The sequence below is a fragment of the Equus caballus genome, chromosome 2, assembly GCF_041296265.1.
Source record: "Equus caballus isolate H_3958 breed thoroughbred chromosome 2, TB-T2T, whole genome shotgun sequence".
Lineage (NCBI taxonomy): Eukaryota > Metazoa > Chordata > Mammalia > Perissodactyla > Equidae > Equus > Equus caballus.
This window is the reverse complement of record NC_091685.1, coordinates 92,750,520-92,767,275: the sequence shown is the minus strand read 5'-3', so window position 1 is coordinate 92,767,275 and position 16,756 is coordinate 92,750,520. Positions and strand designations below refer to the sequence as shown.

At 41.7% G+C, this 16,756-nt stretch overlaps 1 protein-coding gene across 14 annotated transcripts in view; it reads right to left on the bottom strand.

Moving 5' to 3' along the window:
- Window positions 1–16,756, bottom strand: part of ZNF827 (zinc finger protein 827) — a 163,869-nt gene that overhangs the window by 54,681 nt on the left and 92,432 nt on the right. For all 14 annotated transcript variants that reach the window (XR_011434925.1, XR_011434924.1, XM_023636477.2 and 11 more), the window contains exon 8: window positions 2,786–2,889. Coding sequence is in view for 12 of the 14 variants with exons in the window: in XM_023636477.2 (XP_023492245.1) it covers window positions 2,786–2,889 (104 nt within the window). In the remaining 2 variants the exon portion in view is untranslated. The remainder of the gene's footprint in view (window positions 1–2,785; window positions 2,890–16,756) is intronic.

The window sequence follows — 16,756 nt, the reverse complement described above, 5'->3', positions numbered from 1 at the left end:
ACTAACAACAAATTATTTTTCTGCCTAGTCACTAAAGCCAGCTGTCTCCTTCCTGGCTTCCTCATTCCTGCACAGCCACTATCATTCCCTAATTCAATCTGCTTAGAGCAAAGCTAACCAGTCTCCCAAACCAGTCAAACAGCCCTTTGTCTGCCTCTCCTATCCTCCTCCTCCTCTTCTCTCTAAGCCGGGCCCTCATTAATAACGCTGTCCCCGTGCTAGAGCATCCCCTTGGGGCTCCTCCTCCTTGCCACATGTTCTCCAAGGATTCAGCAATCTGCTGCTCACTTGGGTCTTCTGGAATTTTTCGTAAGAATCCATGACTCTTTCACCTCAGAACCTTAAGATCCTCAACTGTAGCTTCAATTTCTTTGTACCCAGCACTGCGTTTAGCAGAGTACTGGAACACATGTAGGTCCACAATATCTACTGGAGACCCCTGGGCCCTGAGGCATTTTAGGATTCATACTTTTTCTCCTTTCAGTATAAGACAGTGCATAAGACATATTTTATGTAACACTCCAATGGGCCTTCATAATTAAGTACACTGATATTTCTGCAACTTAAAAATGTATGAATTTCACCCTTGGTGTGATACATAAAGACTATAAATAGCCTCCCATTAGGTTTTGCCACTAAGTAACTTATTCAAAAAATTGTGGTTGGTCAAGCTTTTCAGATTTCGGAATTGTGGGTAAGGGACTGGGGCGCTCCAGTAGGGTATATGATGGCCAAGCACCACTGTCTAGAATTGAAAGAAATGTTTTCTTGAAAAGTCTCCATACTGCAATCTTCCGTTAATTCAGATGGCTCTTCTCCACAAGCACTCCAAATTATTGAGGTTTTCTTTACAAATCATGTCTTCAGGTTATGAGAACTTTATGATCACAGGTGGTCCTTATCATTTTTAATTTTTCTAATTTTAACTTCATTTCTAAAGCATTCTCACCGTGCTTATTTTTTAAAAAGTCCCTTTTTAGTTGTCTATTTTAGCAAACTGTAAATATAGCCATTTTGCTTATCCTCTGCCTAAAGAGAGGCTTTTTGAAGCACAGAGTTTGATTCTCCCTCGGAATGCTGGATTGACATTTTAAAAATCCCAGTTATGCTGACTTCTCCTGAAACAAGAGTTAACTTTTTACGTGTGATTTTATCTTATTTGTAATATAAGCCTATCAAGCAAAACACAGAAACTCCCCTACACAGTTAAACATCTACTGATATCACTCTTTGTGGTCGAGTTGTAACTCGACCAATAAACCCTTCCTAAAATATAGCCAAGCCAAACATTAAGCCAGCAAAGCAGGGTTTGTATATACATCACGGGATGCTGGCTGGCTGGGTCACAGCACCCAGACAGGCAATTCCTAGGCAGTTATTTTGACATTAGAAAGTCACAATCCATCAACTTAACAGCAGGGCGATAATTCAGGGACTAGGGAGATGGCTGTTCAAAATGACACCGTGGGAAGTACACGGTAGTTCAAATAGCCCCTGTTTGAGAATGAAGACATCAACGAAGCAGATTTTCTTTCTACCTCTAGAACCAAGTATTATGGAACGTGTTTTTGTGTAAGCACATTCTTTGTGGTGTTTGAATAGGAAAGCCCTGCAAAGCTAAAAAGCAGGCAGGTGCCCAGACGATTTGGAGATGAGAAGAAATGGATCTGCCATCACAAGACTAAAGAATGACAGAGTTGCCTTTTCTCCACTGTTTCCCAAACCACTTCCAATGCCCTGTGATACCTCAAGCCAGTATTTCCCAAGATGCCACTTGGCTCTTTCTGCATTGCAAAACACTCAGAACTCCAGCCATCTGGGACACCAGCCTCCTTGGGTGTGGGGTGGACACTTGGACTTCATTCTTGCAGGGGTTCCCGGCCAACAACCCTGCTGTGAGTCCTTCCCGCACACGCAAAGCCTTGGTGTCCCACCGCTCCCCTGGACAAATAAATGGGTGTGGATGCCACCAAGAGCTTCTGAAATTCTTTCAATGGCTGGGAACAAAGGTAACAACAGCAGGAAGTTTCCCAGCTGCTGGATTGCTGTCGGGGGTGGCGTTGGGGGCAGGTAGGAATTATGGGCTACTGTGCAGTGGTTCTCAAATGTTCTCCTTTCATAGTAACTCTGAAAACACACACACAAGCCCTGAAGGATGGCCATGTTGCCGATAAGAGGACAACAAACACATCTTTCCTTTTACTCCGGAAAGGAGAAAAGAAAAAGGAAGAATGGAGAAGAAATTATGTTTTGATGTTGAGATGGCAAAAAGGAGCCTTAGATGGATATATGCAGGTACCGTGACTAAGAAGAGAGGCGAAATCTGAGTGGCAAGATTGTCTTAACGACCTGTGTTGCTGTGGTCTCTGCAGGGGCCCACACCCCACTGGGGTCACGGCCTTCCCTGCTGGAGATCAGTGTCCCTGCCAGTGCCCTCCTATATCTTCTTGGCTGCCTGCCTGAAATACCGACAATGTGCAAAGCAAATTATTTTCAGGTCATACTTCACTATTTTGAAGAAAAAGAAATTCACTCCACGAATGAAACATCAGCGGGGAAAGAACAATAAGGTCCAAAAGCAAAGAGGAAGAGTTTTATTAACTGTTGCATTTTATTTTAATATACTTTGTGGCTGTTTAAATTGAGTTTCTCCCTCTTTTTAAAAATCCAACTTCATATGAATAACTTCAACATACAAGCTGAAAGAATCTGAAAATTCACACATTTCAGAAAAGTAATTTGTAAGCAATCAATAGCAGCAGCAAAGTCAACACCATTTCCATACCTGGCGCTGATATTCTTCCGTGAAGCACAGATTCACCAGGCAGCACATCTTTTGAATTGGAGGTGAATGGTGATTGTCTAAATGTATCTTCTGAAAAGAAAGGGCTGGGGGTGGGAGAGGAGGAGTGAAGTTTAGTAAATTAAAGTTATTTGAGATACCCAGAGCATCTGGCCCCAAATATATATACACACACACACAAGTGCTGGATAAGGATTTTTTTTTTTAAATAGTGTTTAGAGAATATAAGAAGATTATGCTTAAAATGGAGAGAGAGAAAATATATTACATCAGACAAGTGCCATCTGTACATTCTGCCTATTGGTTTTATATTTAAGGTGAATATACGAAACTTCATCTCTGAAATATTGTTAAACCACAGTCGGGACAGCTGAACAGTACATTTTACTCTTGCACTGTATGTTCTGCGAGGGAGTTGTGACCAAATGAAGATCAACTGCCTGGGTCAGAACCAGAAAGGCCTGATTGAGATTCTTCCCAGGGGGGTGATAGGTCTGCCCTGGCTCACCCACGTGCTGTCACCTGACCCCTCAGGGACCAACACACCTCAAAGGGTGGCCAGCTGGAGTCAGGGGCCATTGTGCTGAAGGAGATAAGTCACTGGTCCCCACAGAAACCGAGACTGCATCCTAGAATTGTCTTGGTTCGGAAGGAGTTAAAGTCAGCTAATGGGGCAGCCAGAAAGGACCCTGGAGTGGGGCACCTTCACTCTCCAGGAAACGCGAGCGATTCTAAGCTCCCCTTAGTGACTCAGCTAGAACTAGAACCAGACATCAGACACCCAGCCAGGGTTTTCCCCTAATACCACAGCCACAGTGAACACCAAGGCTGTGGATGCTTTGAATCAGAGGATTTTAAACCAATCACAGTATCCATCTTGCATGCCGCCAAATTGCAAATCAGAATTGCAATCACAAGTGAGAATCCTGGAGGGTACAGCAGAATCCATCCGGGAGAACAGAAAGCCCTATTTATCTACAACACAGAAGATTTAACGGAGGGAATTGGGTACATAGGGGGTGGAAGGTTCATGGGGGCAGTAATGCAGCCCAGAGACAGGAAGAGCAGGAGGCCACCTGCATCATGATGCTGGACGGACAAAAGGTGGAGGTAAATGGAGCCCAGGGGCTGGGGCCACCTGGTGGGAGATGGAGCCATGGAGGAGATGCAACTGCTGCAGGAGACAGAGAGAGAAGGGGACAAATACCTCAGCTCATCCTTAAGCCCCACCCTCATCTCCCACCAGGGCCTCTGATTGGCCAAACCCTCCCAGAAGCCAGAGAAACACAGCCTGTAGGGGTCAGGGCCGCCGCTGCACCACCACTCCTCACCCAAAACCACAAATCAGGAGAAGGAATAGATCTGAGGGCACACAAGGCTAGGACTGCGTGACGGGTGTTGCTTTTCGAAACATGCCACATGGCCATGGTGACTATTATTAAATATTATATTTCCTTTTTAACGTTTAATAATAGTAACCATAAAATGGTTAAATGATAAATACGGAACACATATTTTTAAAAAGTAAACCATACATTAATAAACAATATAGTTTTACATGACTGTTAGGCTAGATTTAATGCAATTTTGTACAGCATGCTTTTTAGTTATATCTTAAACAGAAAACTATTTGAATAGGCTTAAAAAGTAAACCAGCTATAGGCTAGTAGGTGATGGGGAGTGCGGAGACATGGTTTTATGCCAAACACCTCATAACCTGCAACTGATACAGAATATTTGAAAGGATAGGCAACACAGCACGGTGGCTAAGAGCATGTGCTTGAGGGCAGGCAGTTCTGGGTTCAAATTCCAGCTCCACCACTTACGGCTGTGTGGCCTTGCACATATTATTTAACTTCTCTGAGTTAAATAATTTAAATAATTTAAATAAATTTAAATTCTTCTAATTTCTTGTCTATAAAATGGGATGCTACCAGCATTCACACCTCAGAGAGGAGCTGTGAGAACTGAATAAGAGAGCCCACGGAATATGCTTTTCATAGGGCCTGGTAAACAGTAAGTGCTCCATAAATGTGAACTATTTTTTATTTGTCTCTCTGTCTAGCCCAAAGGGAAGCATAAATTAATCAACTTTTCCTCACAAGTTGACAGAAAGTATACTAGTTCCTTGTATAAAATGAATTTGAAAAAAAGGGTGCTCTGATTTTGAAGGGTTGGCTGACAGGTGGGGTGATCAGGTGAACTTCCGGCTCTTCCATAAAGAAAACTGTCTAGAATCCAAAAACTCTGAGGCGGGTAGAGACCCTGAAGGGCTGTTGGTCAAACCCAGAGTGTCAGATTTCTGTTCCCATCTCATTAACTCTGAAACTTCTATACGAGGTGACATTGACATCCGCGTGCATGAGTGGACAGTTCACATGGGAAATACCATGGGGTGGCCCTTGGGCACAGGGTAAAGGTCAGGCAATGGGCCTGCGTGTTACTTGACTCTATAGAAATTCCCTTGAAATCCGAGAGCTTGGGGGAACCCATGGAACTGTTCGGTGTGAAATGTGGAGACTCCCCTTTGAGGACACTGAGAGTCCCAAGAGGGCCCCCTGAAAAGGTTTCTAGAAATATCACCCTTCTTGCCACAGAGAAACATGTGCAGTTTCCCTCAGTTTTACAGTAACCGTTTAGTGAGTCCCCATGTGCCAGGCACTGGGAACACAACGGTCAGCAGCACTGGCTACGGCTGCCAATCTCAGGGAGCGCAAAGACCTGTGAGGGTACGTGAACGGGACTAATGCTGTGGAAGAGAGGGCACGCAGCGGTGTCAACAGTGGGGTCTGACCTAGTCAGGTAGGGCTTTTCTGCAGAAGCCACAACTGAGCTAAGACCTGAATGGAGAGTAGGGTGGTTAGGGTTCCAAGGGGCTGGGGAAAGTGTCCACCCGACACAGAGAGAACATAACCAATCTGCGGAGCTGGCAGGGGCCCATTGTAGCGGGAGAGCAGGCTGGAGCAGTGGGTGGGCACACCGCTTGCAGGGATCATGGTTTTACTTTTTTTAAAGATTGGCACATGAGCTAACATCTGTTGCCAATCTTTTTTTCCCCTTCCTTCTTCTCCCCAAAGCCCCCCAGTACATAGTTGTACATTCTAGTTGTAGGTCCTTCTGGCTGTGCTATGTGGGATGCCGCCTCAGCATGGCCTGATCAGCGGTGCCATGTCCGTGCCCAGGAACTCAGCGGGCAAAACCCCGGGCTGCGGAAGCGGAGCATGTGAACTTGACCACTGGGCCACGGGGAGTGTGGTTTTGTCCTAACAGTAGTGGGAAGCCCTGCATTGTTTTAAGTAAGAGGGGGGACAGAATAGGATTTCCCTTTCGGGAACCTCGGCCTTAGGGGCTTGCAGAAGACAAGGCAGGTGGCCAGAGCAGCAGTCCATATGGGACATGGTGAGGCTGGTGGCCAATGTTTCAAACCAGCAGTGACACATGCAGATTGAAAAATAGCTTAAAAACAGGGCAGGTAAAGATCACAGGTACATTTAAAACTAACCCTAAGGTTTCCAGGCGAACCAGGCAGAGGCTGCCATGTTCCATGCTGGAAATAGCCTTCTCGGTTTGCTAAGTGGAAACGGGCTAGCTCTGCATTGTCACATGCTCTCTTCAGCAGCAGAGATTTCTACTGATGTGAGGAGCGAAGCCCTATTATCACCGAGCCGCTCAGAAGAAATTGAGTTGAATGGGAGACAATCACTGAAGGAAACAACATTCCAAATAATTTTCTACCCTGGATGCCAGCTTTATCCTGAATAGAAAGGAAAAGATTTCTTCTGAAGGACCCGAGAATTAGAAGGGAGTCACGTTGTATACTAAAAATGCACAGAAGGACCAGCAATGTCATGGGGCAAAGAATGAATGGAGAAATTCTCACAAGTCAAGGCAGCTTAAACCTAGTATAAGGTCTTACCCATAAGAAGACATTAGGTTAACAGAGCATCAGTCTCAGGCCAAATGCACTGATGCTCTGCTCTGCATTTGTATCCACTCACAGCGGGAGGTGGGGAGTGACATGCTTTAGCCCAGAGTTTGGAATGAGAAGGATCTGAGTCTGAATTCCATATTCACCACTTAACAGTCAAGCGACCTTAGTCAGGTCAACAACCTCTCTTGCCTCAGTTTCATCATCGTAAAAGAGGTTTAAAAGTCCCATCTTTATGGGGTGCCGCAAGGGTTGAATAAGATACTTCATGTTAAAGTTTAAGTACCTGCTCAATAAAAAATAGCAACGAACACATATATTGCTTACTAAGTATCTGGTACTGCTGTGAAGTGCTTTGTGTGCATTAGCATCACTTCATTCTCACAAGGACCCTGTGGGGTGGCTACCATTATTATTATCCGTATTTTACAGATGAGGAGACTCAGGCATATATAAGTTATGCAATTGTCCCTGCCCATGAACTGAGCCAGGATTTGAATCCAGGCAGGCTGGCATCTCAGTCTGCACTCTTACTGTTAAGCTACCGTGGCTTTTGTGTGGTCTCTTAACATTGAAGCAACTCATGGACAATCCAGAACCATAGATCCTTCTTGGAATGGACAGAGCGAAAAGGAAGAGATAGAGGAAGGAGCGAGGAAGGGGAGGTGGGAGCAGCCATTTCAGTGCTCAGGATCCTAGGTACCTGAAGGAGGACTTTTTCAACTGACAAATAGAGAAAGTGATTTTAGTCTTTACTTCTCTCTAGAAGTTAAGATGTGTCCCAATTTTTTAAACTTCTGCAACCCAGGAGCCTAGTCAATTTACATCGTAAATATTCTCCACTGCCTGTGCCCAATGCCTCTGAGGGCAAGCTCATCTCTGTTATTAAGCCTAAATGAAGAGGGGAAGGTAATGAGGTCATTAGGTGTTTGTAAACCTCCACTTCAACCCAGATATGAAGCTCATGGTAGCACTATGGCTACACAGACATCTGTATATTAATCTTCCGGCCACCTAAATTGCATTCATGTTTGAGGAAGAGGAGAAGGAGCGAAAACCAAACTCGGAGCATGTCCTATACAGCATGTGCTTGTTTAATGGGATTAGATCTCCAATAACGTGGGTCATCTTTAACTCTCCGCTCATGTTCTGAGGACAGAAGACACTGTACTTGTAACTTAGCACTGAGCAATGTAATGTCTAGAATGCTGAGATATTTCTCAAGCTCCTTTTCTTCTCCTGTGCCTGAGCGTGTTTGTGAAGTGCAGAAGTCCATCCGTTCTCAGCGTCGCCCAGCTTTGCACTGGACAAAGCCGGCACCTCATTCATGCTGCAGGAACTGCCGGTGGTGGGAGAGGGCGGCAGAGAGGGACGTGCCAGGAGATGGCCGACGCAACATGAACCGGGTCTGCATCTTCCCAGGAAGGAAAATAATAAATGAAATGCAGACTTTACAATGTATGTGACTCTGGGGCACGTTTGTACCGTCCTTCATCTGGTAACTTAGACAGTTACGAATTCTTCTAGAAGAGGAGCCAGTTTGGGAGTATTGCATGGCTCTCACTTCCTGACTCCCTAGCTGCCTGAACTTCAGTCATTTCACTCCGAAAAAGCCCCTCTAACAGAAAGTGAGCTAAAGAAGTAGAAAAATGCAAAAATGGTCAAAAAACCGATTTATTTCGAACTACTGTTTTTTGTAAAAAGTTGGTAGAGGAGGAGGTTGAAACTAACAGCTAATGAGGGAGGGAATGATCACTTATTCTCATTTAACAAAATCATCATCTACCACAACATATTCCCTTTGGGCCTGGTCGAACACAGGCTACCTGGAAGACTTAGCTAATTCGTAAAAATATTCAATAAATACTCAGAAGCAGCATCTGGAAGCTGTTGGTGTAGACTCAGAACTGCTCAACTCCCCCTTGACTTTTCCTGCCTTTTGTTACTTAGAAAACACAAAACTTTTATCTACTCAAGTTTCTTTTCTGGATAAAAATAAAACGGACATTGAATGAGTATTTTTCTTTTTCTCCTGTAGAAAATCTAAGGGTTAAAATATGAAAGGGGCCTCCTGTCACTGTGACTGGACAATTCCAGGCATTAGATGACATGGACTGTAGGGTCAACAGCAAGAGGCTGTAAAAAGAAAAGATTTACAATAAATAATAAAACAGTTCATAAAAGATTATAGCTCTAAATAGCGATACATTTGCTAAGTGCCGATTGTGGCACAAATATTTCCACCTTTCACATCTGAGTGCCAACAGGGAGCTCCACTTCATGCAGAACAGAAAACCCATCTCCTTAAAAACAACCCTCCCTGTGTGCCACCACTGAAACCAAAACGTTACGGGAATTCTCATTTTGACGGCAACAGCAAAACAAAACAAAAAGAAAAAGGAAAAGGTGGATTCAGAATGTAAGAGAAAGTTAAGAGAAAAACTTCACGTTTAGTAACGACACAATAATTTTAAAGGAACAACAGAGAATAAATAATTTTTTTCTTTCTAAAAGACAATAATCATAACTTTTAGGATGGAACTTCAGGAGGGAAAATAGAAAAGATTAAATGAGGGAGAAAAAAGAAGACTTTGTTCTGTAACAAGTTTGTACCCAGAACCCATAAGGATCTAGGTATTTCAGGGTGGAATGAAATTCTATTAAATGTAAGAGTTTCAGATAAATCATTCTGAAGTGATATTCTGACTTCACACATAGACAATTTTCTCCTTAATGAATATAAAAATTGGTGTATTTTCAAGTAAAAGTACTTGATTATCTATTCAGCTATGTATCATACAACATCACAGGGCTTCAGGATTTTTTCCAAGACCTGGGTAAAATATGTCCAAAAAGATTTAGGTTAATTTTTATTTTGTTTTAAGGAAATTTTAAGAACAAATGATCTGAATTAGATATTTCTCAGAAGCCACATATCATGAACGAAGAGCCAGAATCCCCACTCTGGGCTGGAAAAGTTCTGTGGGAGCCAATGTTCTCTCTCTAGATGCTACCTGTGCCCCACCAGATCCCAGACCCTGGGCCACCCCCCCAGATCGCAGTCTATCCCTGTTAACAGGGCCCGCCTCAATCTCTACTCAGCCCCAGCTATTAATTCAGGTCACTGAAATACTAGTTTTCTGTACTGATGTATCATGTTATTTTTTAGGAACTGAAATTCCATATGTTTATCTAAAACCATGGTACTGGTATTTTTAAAACTCTGACCTCTGAATCACTTAGACCTTGAGACATACCCCGGGAGTGATACACTGCATTAACATTTTGAAGTGAACAGGAAGCACCAGTTGAGAAAACAATCTTCCATGCCTCCAAAAGCCAAAGAAGAGACAGGCGCTAGACTAAATTATTCCAAGAATAAACCTTACTCTAGCTCAAAGACTTTCTGAACATGTGGAATATGAATGTGACAGATAGAAACGGATACAGGTAATTTCCACATGGAATCTCCATATACATATAATGAAATTAAAGGAAATGAGAACAAATCAGAAATGTTTTCTTTGAACAAAACCTAGACCTTGCTAACAATAACAGATTAAAGTCTTTGCCAAAAGGTTTTCTTTTTAAGCTTTTAAACATATCAAATAAGAAAGATGGAATTATTTGAAGACAAGGAATAGGGCAAATATCTGGATTAGGGTTATAACTATCTTCTCAACATTCCTCAAGTCTTCTAAGGTCAGAAGAAACTTTCTGAGAAGCTGGAATAGCTTGCACGAAAATATGCTCACAACTCAACAACAAAAACACTGCCACACTTTATTTTTAGATATTCCATTTTTAAATAAGATCAAATGACATTATTTCATTTCCAACTTAATTTTCATGATTAATGCAATTTCCCTCATTTTTAGGTAGTGCTTTTTTTGTCAAGTATTACTGTCTTTGGTTAATTTATTTGCTAATAATTTAGAATAACAGATGGTTAATATTTATTTTTTATATATGTACAGACTATGTGTTTTGTAATATGTTTATAAATGACTGCATTTGAAATATATTAAATGCTTAGTTCCAAAGATTTTGTAAAGAATTTTGAGCACTTTTTAAATCCTGGTAAAGTCATTTTTCTCCGGTATAGCAACCACTAAACGTCACTTCGGATAGTATGTGCTCATTCTAACTTCTGGCTTGGGCCCTCAATTTCATTTTGGATGAGATTGTGTAGCTGCTTCTTCTGAAATGGGTCCAGATATTAACATTTTCGGTATAAAAGTTAGTGCCAGTTTTCCTATTAATATTCATGCAGTCAGTTACAAGGGTAATCCATAATGAAAGAAAACAGTTTTAATGGTGCTCATGAACACTGTCCTCCTTTTTCCAACATCACAGAAATGAGGACCCCTTATTCTTGAACGATTTTATTTATTTACCTGTTTTAATAAAGGAACCCTGGGTGGCAGGTCAGGGGACGCAGAGGTGGAGAAGATGCTCAAGATTAAAAACGATTGCCAGTCTCTGACCTGAAGAGAACCCTGACCATCTGAACAGCAAGGTCCCTATTCAAGCTTAAAAGAGACGCAACAGAGAAGACCTCCCATGACCCCAGTGGGCTGCGCCTGGGAACCCGGTCATCGATCGTGTTGGGCACACACATTTTCAAAGAAAGAAAGACTGCAGTGAATAAAACTTGAAATAATAGCTATACATTGGCAAGCTTCAGCTGGGGCATTTATTTACAAATTGAGGCTGGCATTGCAGATTGAGTGGATTTCTAAAAGGGGCTTGTGGGCAGATGAAGAACCCAAGGTCATGCCTTCATTCTACTACCTACATAGGCATCAGATTTTCTTCTTTAATTTTTGGAGGTGACAAGAAGGCTCAGATATGTTTCCTTCTCCTCCTAGTCCATTGATACGGCTGTGCACTTGGCACAGATAGAAACTTCTTGGTAATTAAAAACCAATCACACGTGTTGCTAATTTTGTAAGGTGTGCAATGGTATTGTGGAAAATATCCTTATTTTTCAGAGACATATATCAAAGAATCTGGGAGTGAATGTCATGATGTCTGGGATGTGATTTAAAATATCGGGGAGAAAAGGATTGGTGAAGTAAGCGTGGCAAATGGTTGTTCAATCTGAGTGATGGGGATACGGTGGTTTGCTTTCTTCTACTGTTTTGAAATTTTTCATAATTAAAAAAACACCCCAATAGCGACAATCAAACAAAAATTCCAACCCAGACAAACCACTAAAGAGAATGATAAATGACAGTAAAAGAAAATACACACAAGAACAAATGCAAATGCCTCCCCATGAACGAAACACTCGATATCACTAGGATTCAATAAATGAAAAGGTTTTGACTGTCAGATATAATTTTTTCCCTCCCAATTTGTAAAAGTTTTTTTTTTTTAATGATAAAGCACAGAGACCTGGGAAATTCTCTCCCTCTTTCTCAATAGCTTCTGGTAGAATTGTAGATTCAACCTTTTTGAAAGTCAATTAGACAATTCACAGCAAAAGCCTGAAAACTGTGAATGCTTTTTTGGAGTTGGATTATCCCAGCATCATTCATATTAGCAACAATTCGGGAAAACAAAACCAAACCAAACCCTTGATATCCAAGAGAAGACTGATTAAAGAAACTATGACACATGGAAACACTGAATCCTATAAAAACATTAAAAGAACAACATTGAGTTATGTTTACTGACATGGAAAGAAGATCTCAATATACAGCTAAGTGAAAAGAGAAGACTACAAAACTGTATAGATAGTAGGAACCAATTTTTATCGGAAAGTATACAGATATAAATAGAAAAAAATTCAGCCAAGATACACACCACCAGCTTAGCAGTGGCTGTCTCTGGGTAGCAGGATAGACTATAAATGATTCTTTTTTCTTCTTTACGTTCTCCTATATTCTCTGGAAATAAGTTATTTTTAAAACTTAAAAAAAGCTTAAGTTTTACAGTTTAGGATCCTTTATTTTTAAAGCGAGTCTTAGTCTTTTAAAGAGTAAGCTGAGAGATGATATTATTGAAGGCAGTTGTAAAAGACACAGGCAGAGACAACTCTATCTAAATTATGATCCCACCAGTGTTAACTTGAGGTGCAGATGCCCAAAAGATATGGAAGGAAGAAGCTGTTTAAAATAATACAGAACAACAGAGCATCTTGGGAAGAAATATCTATTGGTAAGGTTTTTTATTTTCTTCTCTGAAAAGTACAAATGCCTTCTATTTAGTGTTGTCTTAGAGGCGGGCCAATCAGTACAACCTAACACCAAGTTTTCAAGGAACAATTCCTGTGGCAGCGGCTCTAGCATTCATCCACTGTGGAGCCAGGAAACTTCTCAGGACAAGGAACACAATGCCAGGCCTTGTGGAGGGCCGCTGCAGTGGGAGGCCAGACCGGGGGAGCTGGAGCCAACCGCAGGCCACAGAAGTGAACCTGCACGTCCAGATCGGCGAAATGTCAGCCTGTGGAGGGACCCGGATCTCCCACAGGAATCTGACGTTGTACACAAACAAGGACAACGGGCTTTCTGCTGAGGGGAGCAGGCAATACATGAACAGAGTCTTCTCTGCAGTGTCACAAGAGTCTGTCCTGTGGAAGTTGCAGGGAACATCAGTGAAATGTGGATGCTCCCTGGCCTGTGGCATCATTCAACAGGGCTTTTTAACCCCTAAACAGGAGCCAATCCTTGAATATTTGATAAATTTCTAGTAACAACCGTGGAGACACTCTTGGGAGAAAATCCCAGATAAAAAGAATAGGATTGAAGATGGCACCCAAGCCAAATACACCTTTTGGTCATGTCAACTCTACATAACCTATCAAAAGTGATGAGGAAAGAATATGGGTTCTGGATGTCTACTTATAGAGAGCTACAGATTTACACTTCAGTCCTTGCTATTCTGGGTTATAAAAACAAGAGAGAATGCTGTTGCAAGCCAGTAGAAATAAAGTTGGGAGAGCTCATGGAAAATGAAGAAGAGAAAGGCACAGCCCTCTTCAGGTCCTGAAAAGGAGATTTAAATGTGCATCTTCACAGTAACAATATGCTAAACAGTTCTGGAAGCATATTGTTTCAACTGTAACCGTTCAATACAGATGTCACAGATGGCAGGAAAAATGGCAGAGGGTGATACCTACAGGACAATGGAGTATAGGAACAGATAAAAGTACTGAAGAAGGTTTGGTGAAACACAAAGGATAAAACTTCAAATGTAGCAATGCACTAAGTAGTTTCAGGCTATATGTTCTAAAAAAATAATCTATTGTTTTCAGGGATGAGTTTTAATTTCTCTGAAAAATGAAAACTCAGAGATAAGTTGAAAAGGATGTATTGCCAATGAAAAGACTCTCAAGTCAACATTTGTGTCAGGGCAGCTACAGACAGCAGTGCAGGCTGTGCACTGCACAAAGGTACCATATCTGGGGGGGCATACTCAACATCACAGACATTGAAGATTTACGTACTTATGATGACAGTATTCCAGTAGATGGCAGTGTCTTGAGGAAGGGTGTTTTTTAAGAATTTGCAATGGCCCACTAACAGTCTTGACTTCACCAAAAAAGCATTGACTGTCCTAACTGAAGGGACTCCATGAAATTAGTAGCAATTTTCATTTATAGAAATAGAATTCTCAGTGTATTTAATCTTAAAGTCATAAAATACAAAGGATGAAGAAAATATACGGAGAGCTTCTCAAAAATCACCAAGTTCATTTGCCCTGTTTCCTGTTTGTTTTCTTAATTGCTTCTGTCTAATCCAGTGTTCTTTATACGTCATCTTTTACTTTTTAGGTAATGGAACATTATTCTCTTATGCCTTCTAAAAGACAAAAAGGGGAAATTGCACAAATTGAGGCAGTACATCATGCTTTTATAAATTTGTGCAATTCTATTACTGAATCATAAATATTTAAGGACACGCATCCAAATCATCACGCAGAAAAATTCTATATCGGACGCTTCCAAGTACATATGTCTTTTGGTAAACACTGTAAGTACCATTATCTAAATCATAGAAAAACAGCCCGCATTTCAAATTCTGAAAACTGGGCAAATTAAATGTTGGTCGGCACAGCATGATATGAGTCTACCTTTCTCTGATGTTCCCACTTCTGTTTTTTGTCTAGTAATGGAGAAAAACACAATTTGGGTAAATACTTCCTTGCTTTTGGAGTAAAGCAAGCCAGGTCCGAGAAGTTTTTCTTATAGGCCTGCAATCTTATATCCCCATGGACACTCAATTATTAATGGGAAAAAAGAGAACAAATAACCAAGAGAGGGTTCTTGGCAGCCATTGTTTGAAGTTCATGGTGTTAGACGACATCGAGCATGTCCAATTCACCTGCCAGGAGCTATCTGATTCTTACTCTAGGGTTCCATTTTCCTATTTCGATCTTATCCAGCATCTGGCTGGGTGATGGTCCATGTCAGAAGATGTAGATCTTCTTTTTATTCCATTAAACTTCAGGATCTGGTTATGATATCACGGCTCATATATTTTCATCTACAAATGATCATATTAGCTGGTTATCTGGCTCCCTGTAGAACCTTGGCTTGTGCTGGGAAAGGAGATACAAAAATCAGGATTTCATTAGTCTCTTAAGTGTCCAGTCCCTCTGCTTTCTTGGGTCTGGCTGGACTGTCTCCTCATCTCATTTGTCAGGTAGAATGGCATTAAGAACACTCAGTCCACACACTATCTCAAAGAAGATGCACAGCCTTCTTTATACTTAGATTGAATTTTCCAGACTCTAAGGTTAAACAGGCAAAAGAACTGCTGTTTTAGCATTTACAGTGAAGTGCCAGCTAAAGGGCTGCCTCAGTGGAGGTGCCCCTAGGAGGGCAGAGACAAGGGTGGAACGAAGGGATGAGGCCAAGGCATTGGTGAGCAGGACCACATGATCCGATCACCCCAGCTGCTAAGGGGATTGATTTTTCTGCCTGGCTCCATGGTGTGCTTTGGTGAACTGTTTTTCTCCTGTACTTTTGGGAAGACGATACTAATTTAAGCAGCTGAGTCTAAGTTCTTAGGGTGAAAAAAAAACAGGCATTCTCAAACTAGCTCTTAAAATGAAGTGTGGGATTTGCTTCAAAATAATTTGGGGGGAGGGGGAACAAAAGCAGGGGAGAGATGAAACCACATAGGTCATGAATTGATAGTTGTTCAAACAGTGATGGGTACAATCTCTACTTTTGTACATGTTCGAAATTTTCCATTGTAAGAGCTTTTTTAAAGATAAGAGAGACTCAATGATCTGGAAACTTGCTAGTTATTACGTTCAACCTTTAGCTTCACCTAAACCTCTTTTTAAAAATTGCTAACAAGGAATGCTGTCTAACATCATTTTCTCTCTCCATATCTGCCCATCTTACAACAGAGGTATTAACAAACAGCAGAACCGCCAATGGTCAGCCATGATGAGGGAGGGTTTGATGAGCAAGGAGGTGCAATCATCAGTCCACACGGGATGGAGAGTGAGCTCTACACACATCCACAGCCTTGCTGTTCTCTTGGTGCCTGGGCATGGGAATCAGCACCCTGTGTCTCAGTGGTAAGCACACAATGGAATGCTGAGCTACAGAGCACTTCATCCTGGGTTGCTACACTTTTCCTTAGTTCTTGTGGTTAATGAAAATCAAGATCAATAATGATAAACAACTGTGGGGGAAGTTGTGGGTTTATAAAAGACAAGGAGAGAATCCGCTTCTTTCTTCAGTACTGCACGTTGCTACTCTCTCATTGTTCTCTCGGATATCCAGACCGCAGGAGCAGTGGAGGAACTCAGACAACCACTGGCATTTGGAAGAGCCTGAACTGAATATTGTGCTGAGGCCAGCGTCCCAAAGCTGCCCTTCAGAACTAAACTATCTCAAATGTACCTAGCAACTCTCAAACATGGAAGATTTTGAACTTGATTCCAATCATGAGCCATTGCTCTGGACAGTCAGCTTCTTCTAGGAAACCAAACATGGGAAATCTGATAACTAACCAAACATCCCACTAAGTACTTAAAAATCTGGAGATAGGGAAATTTGG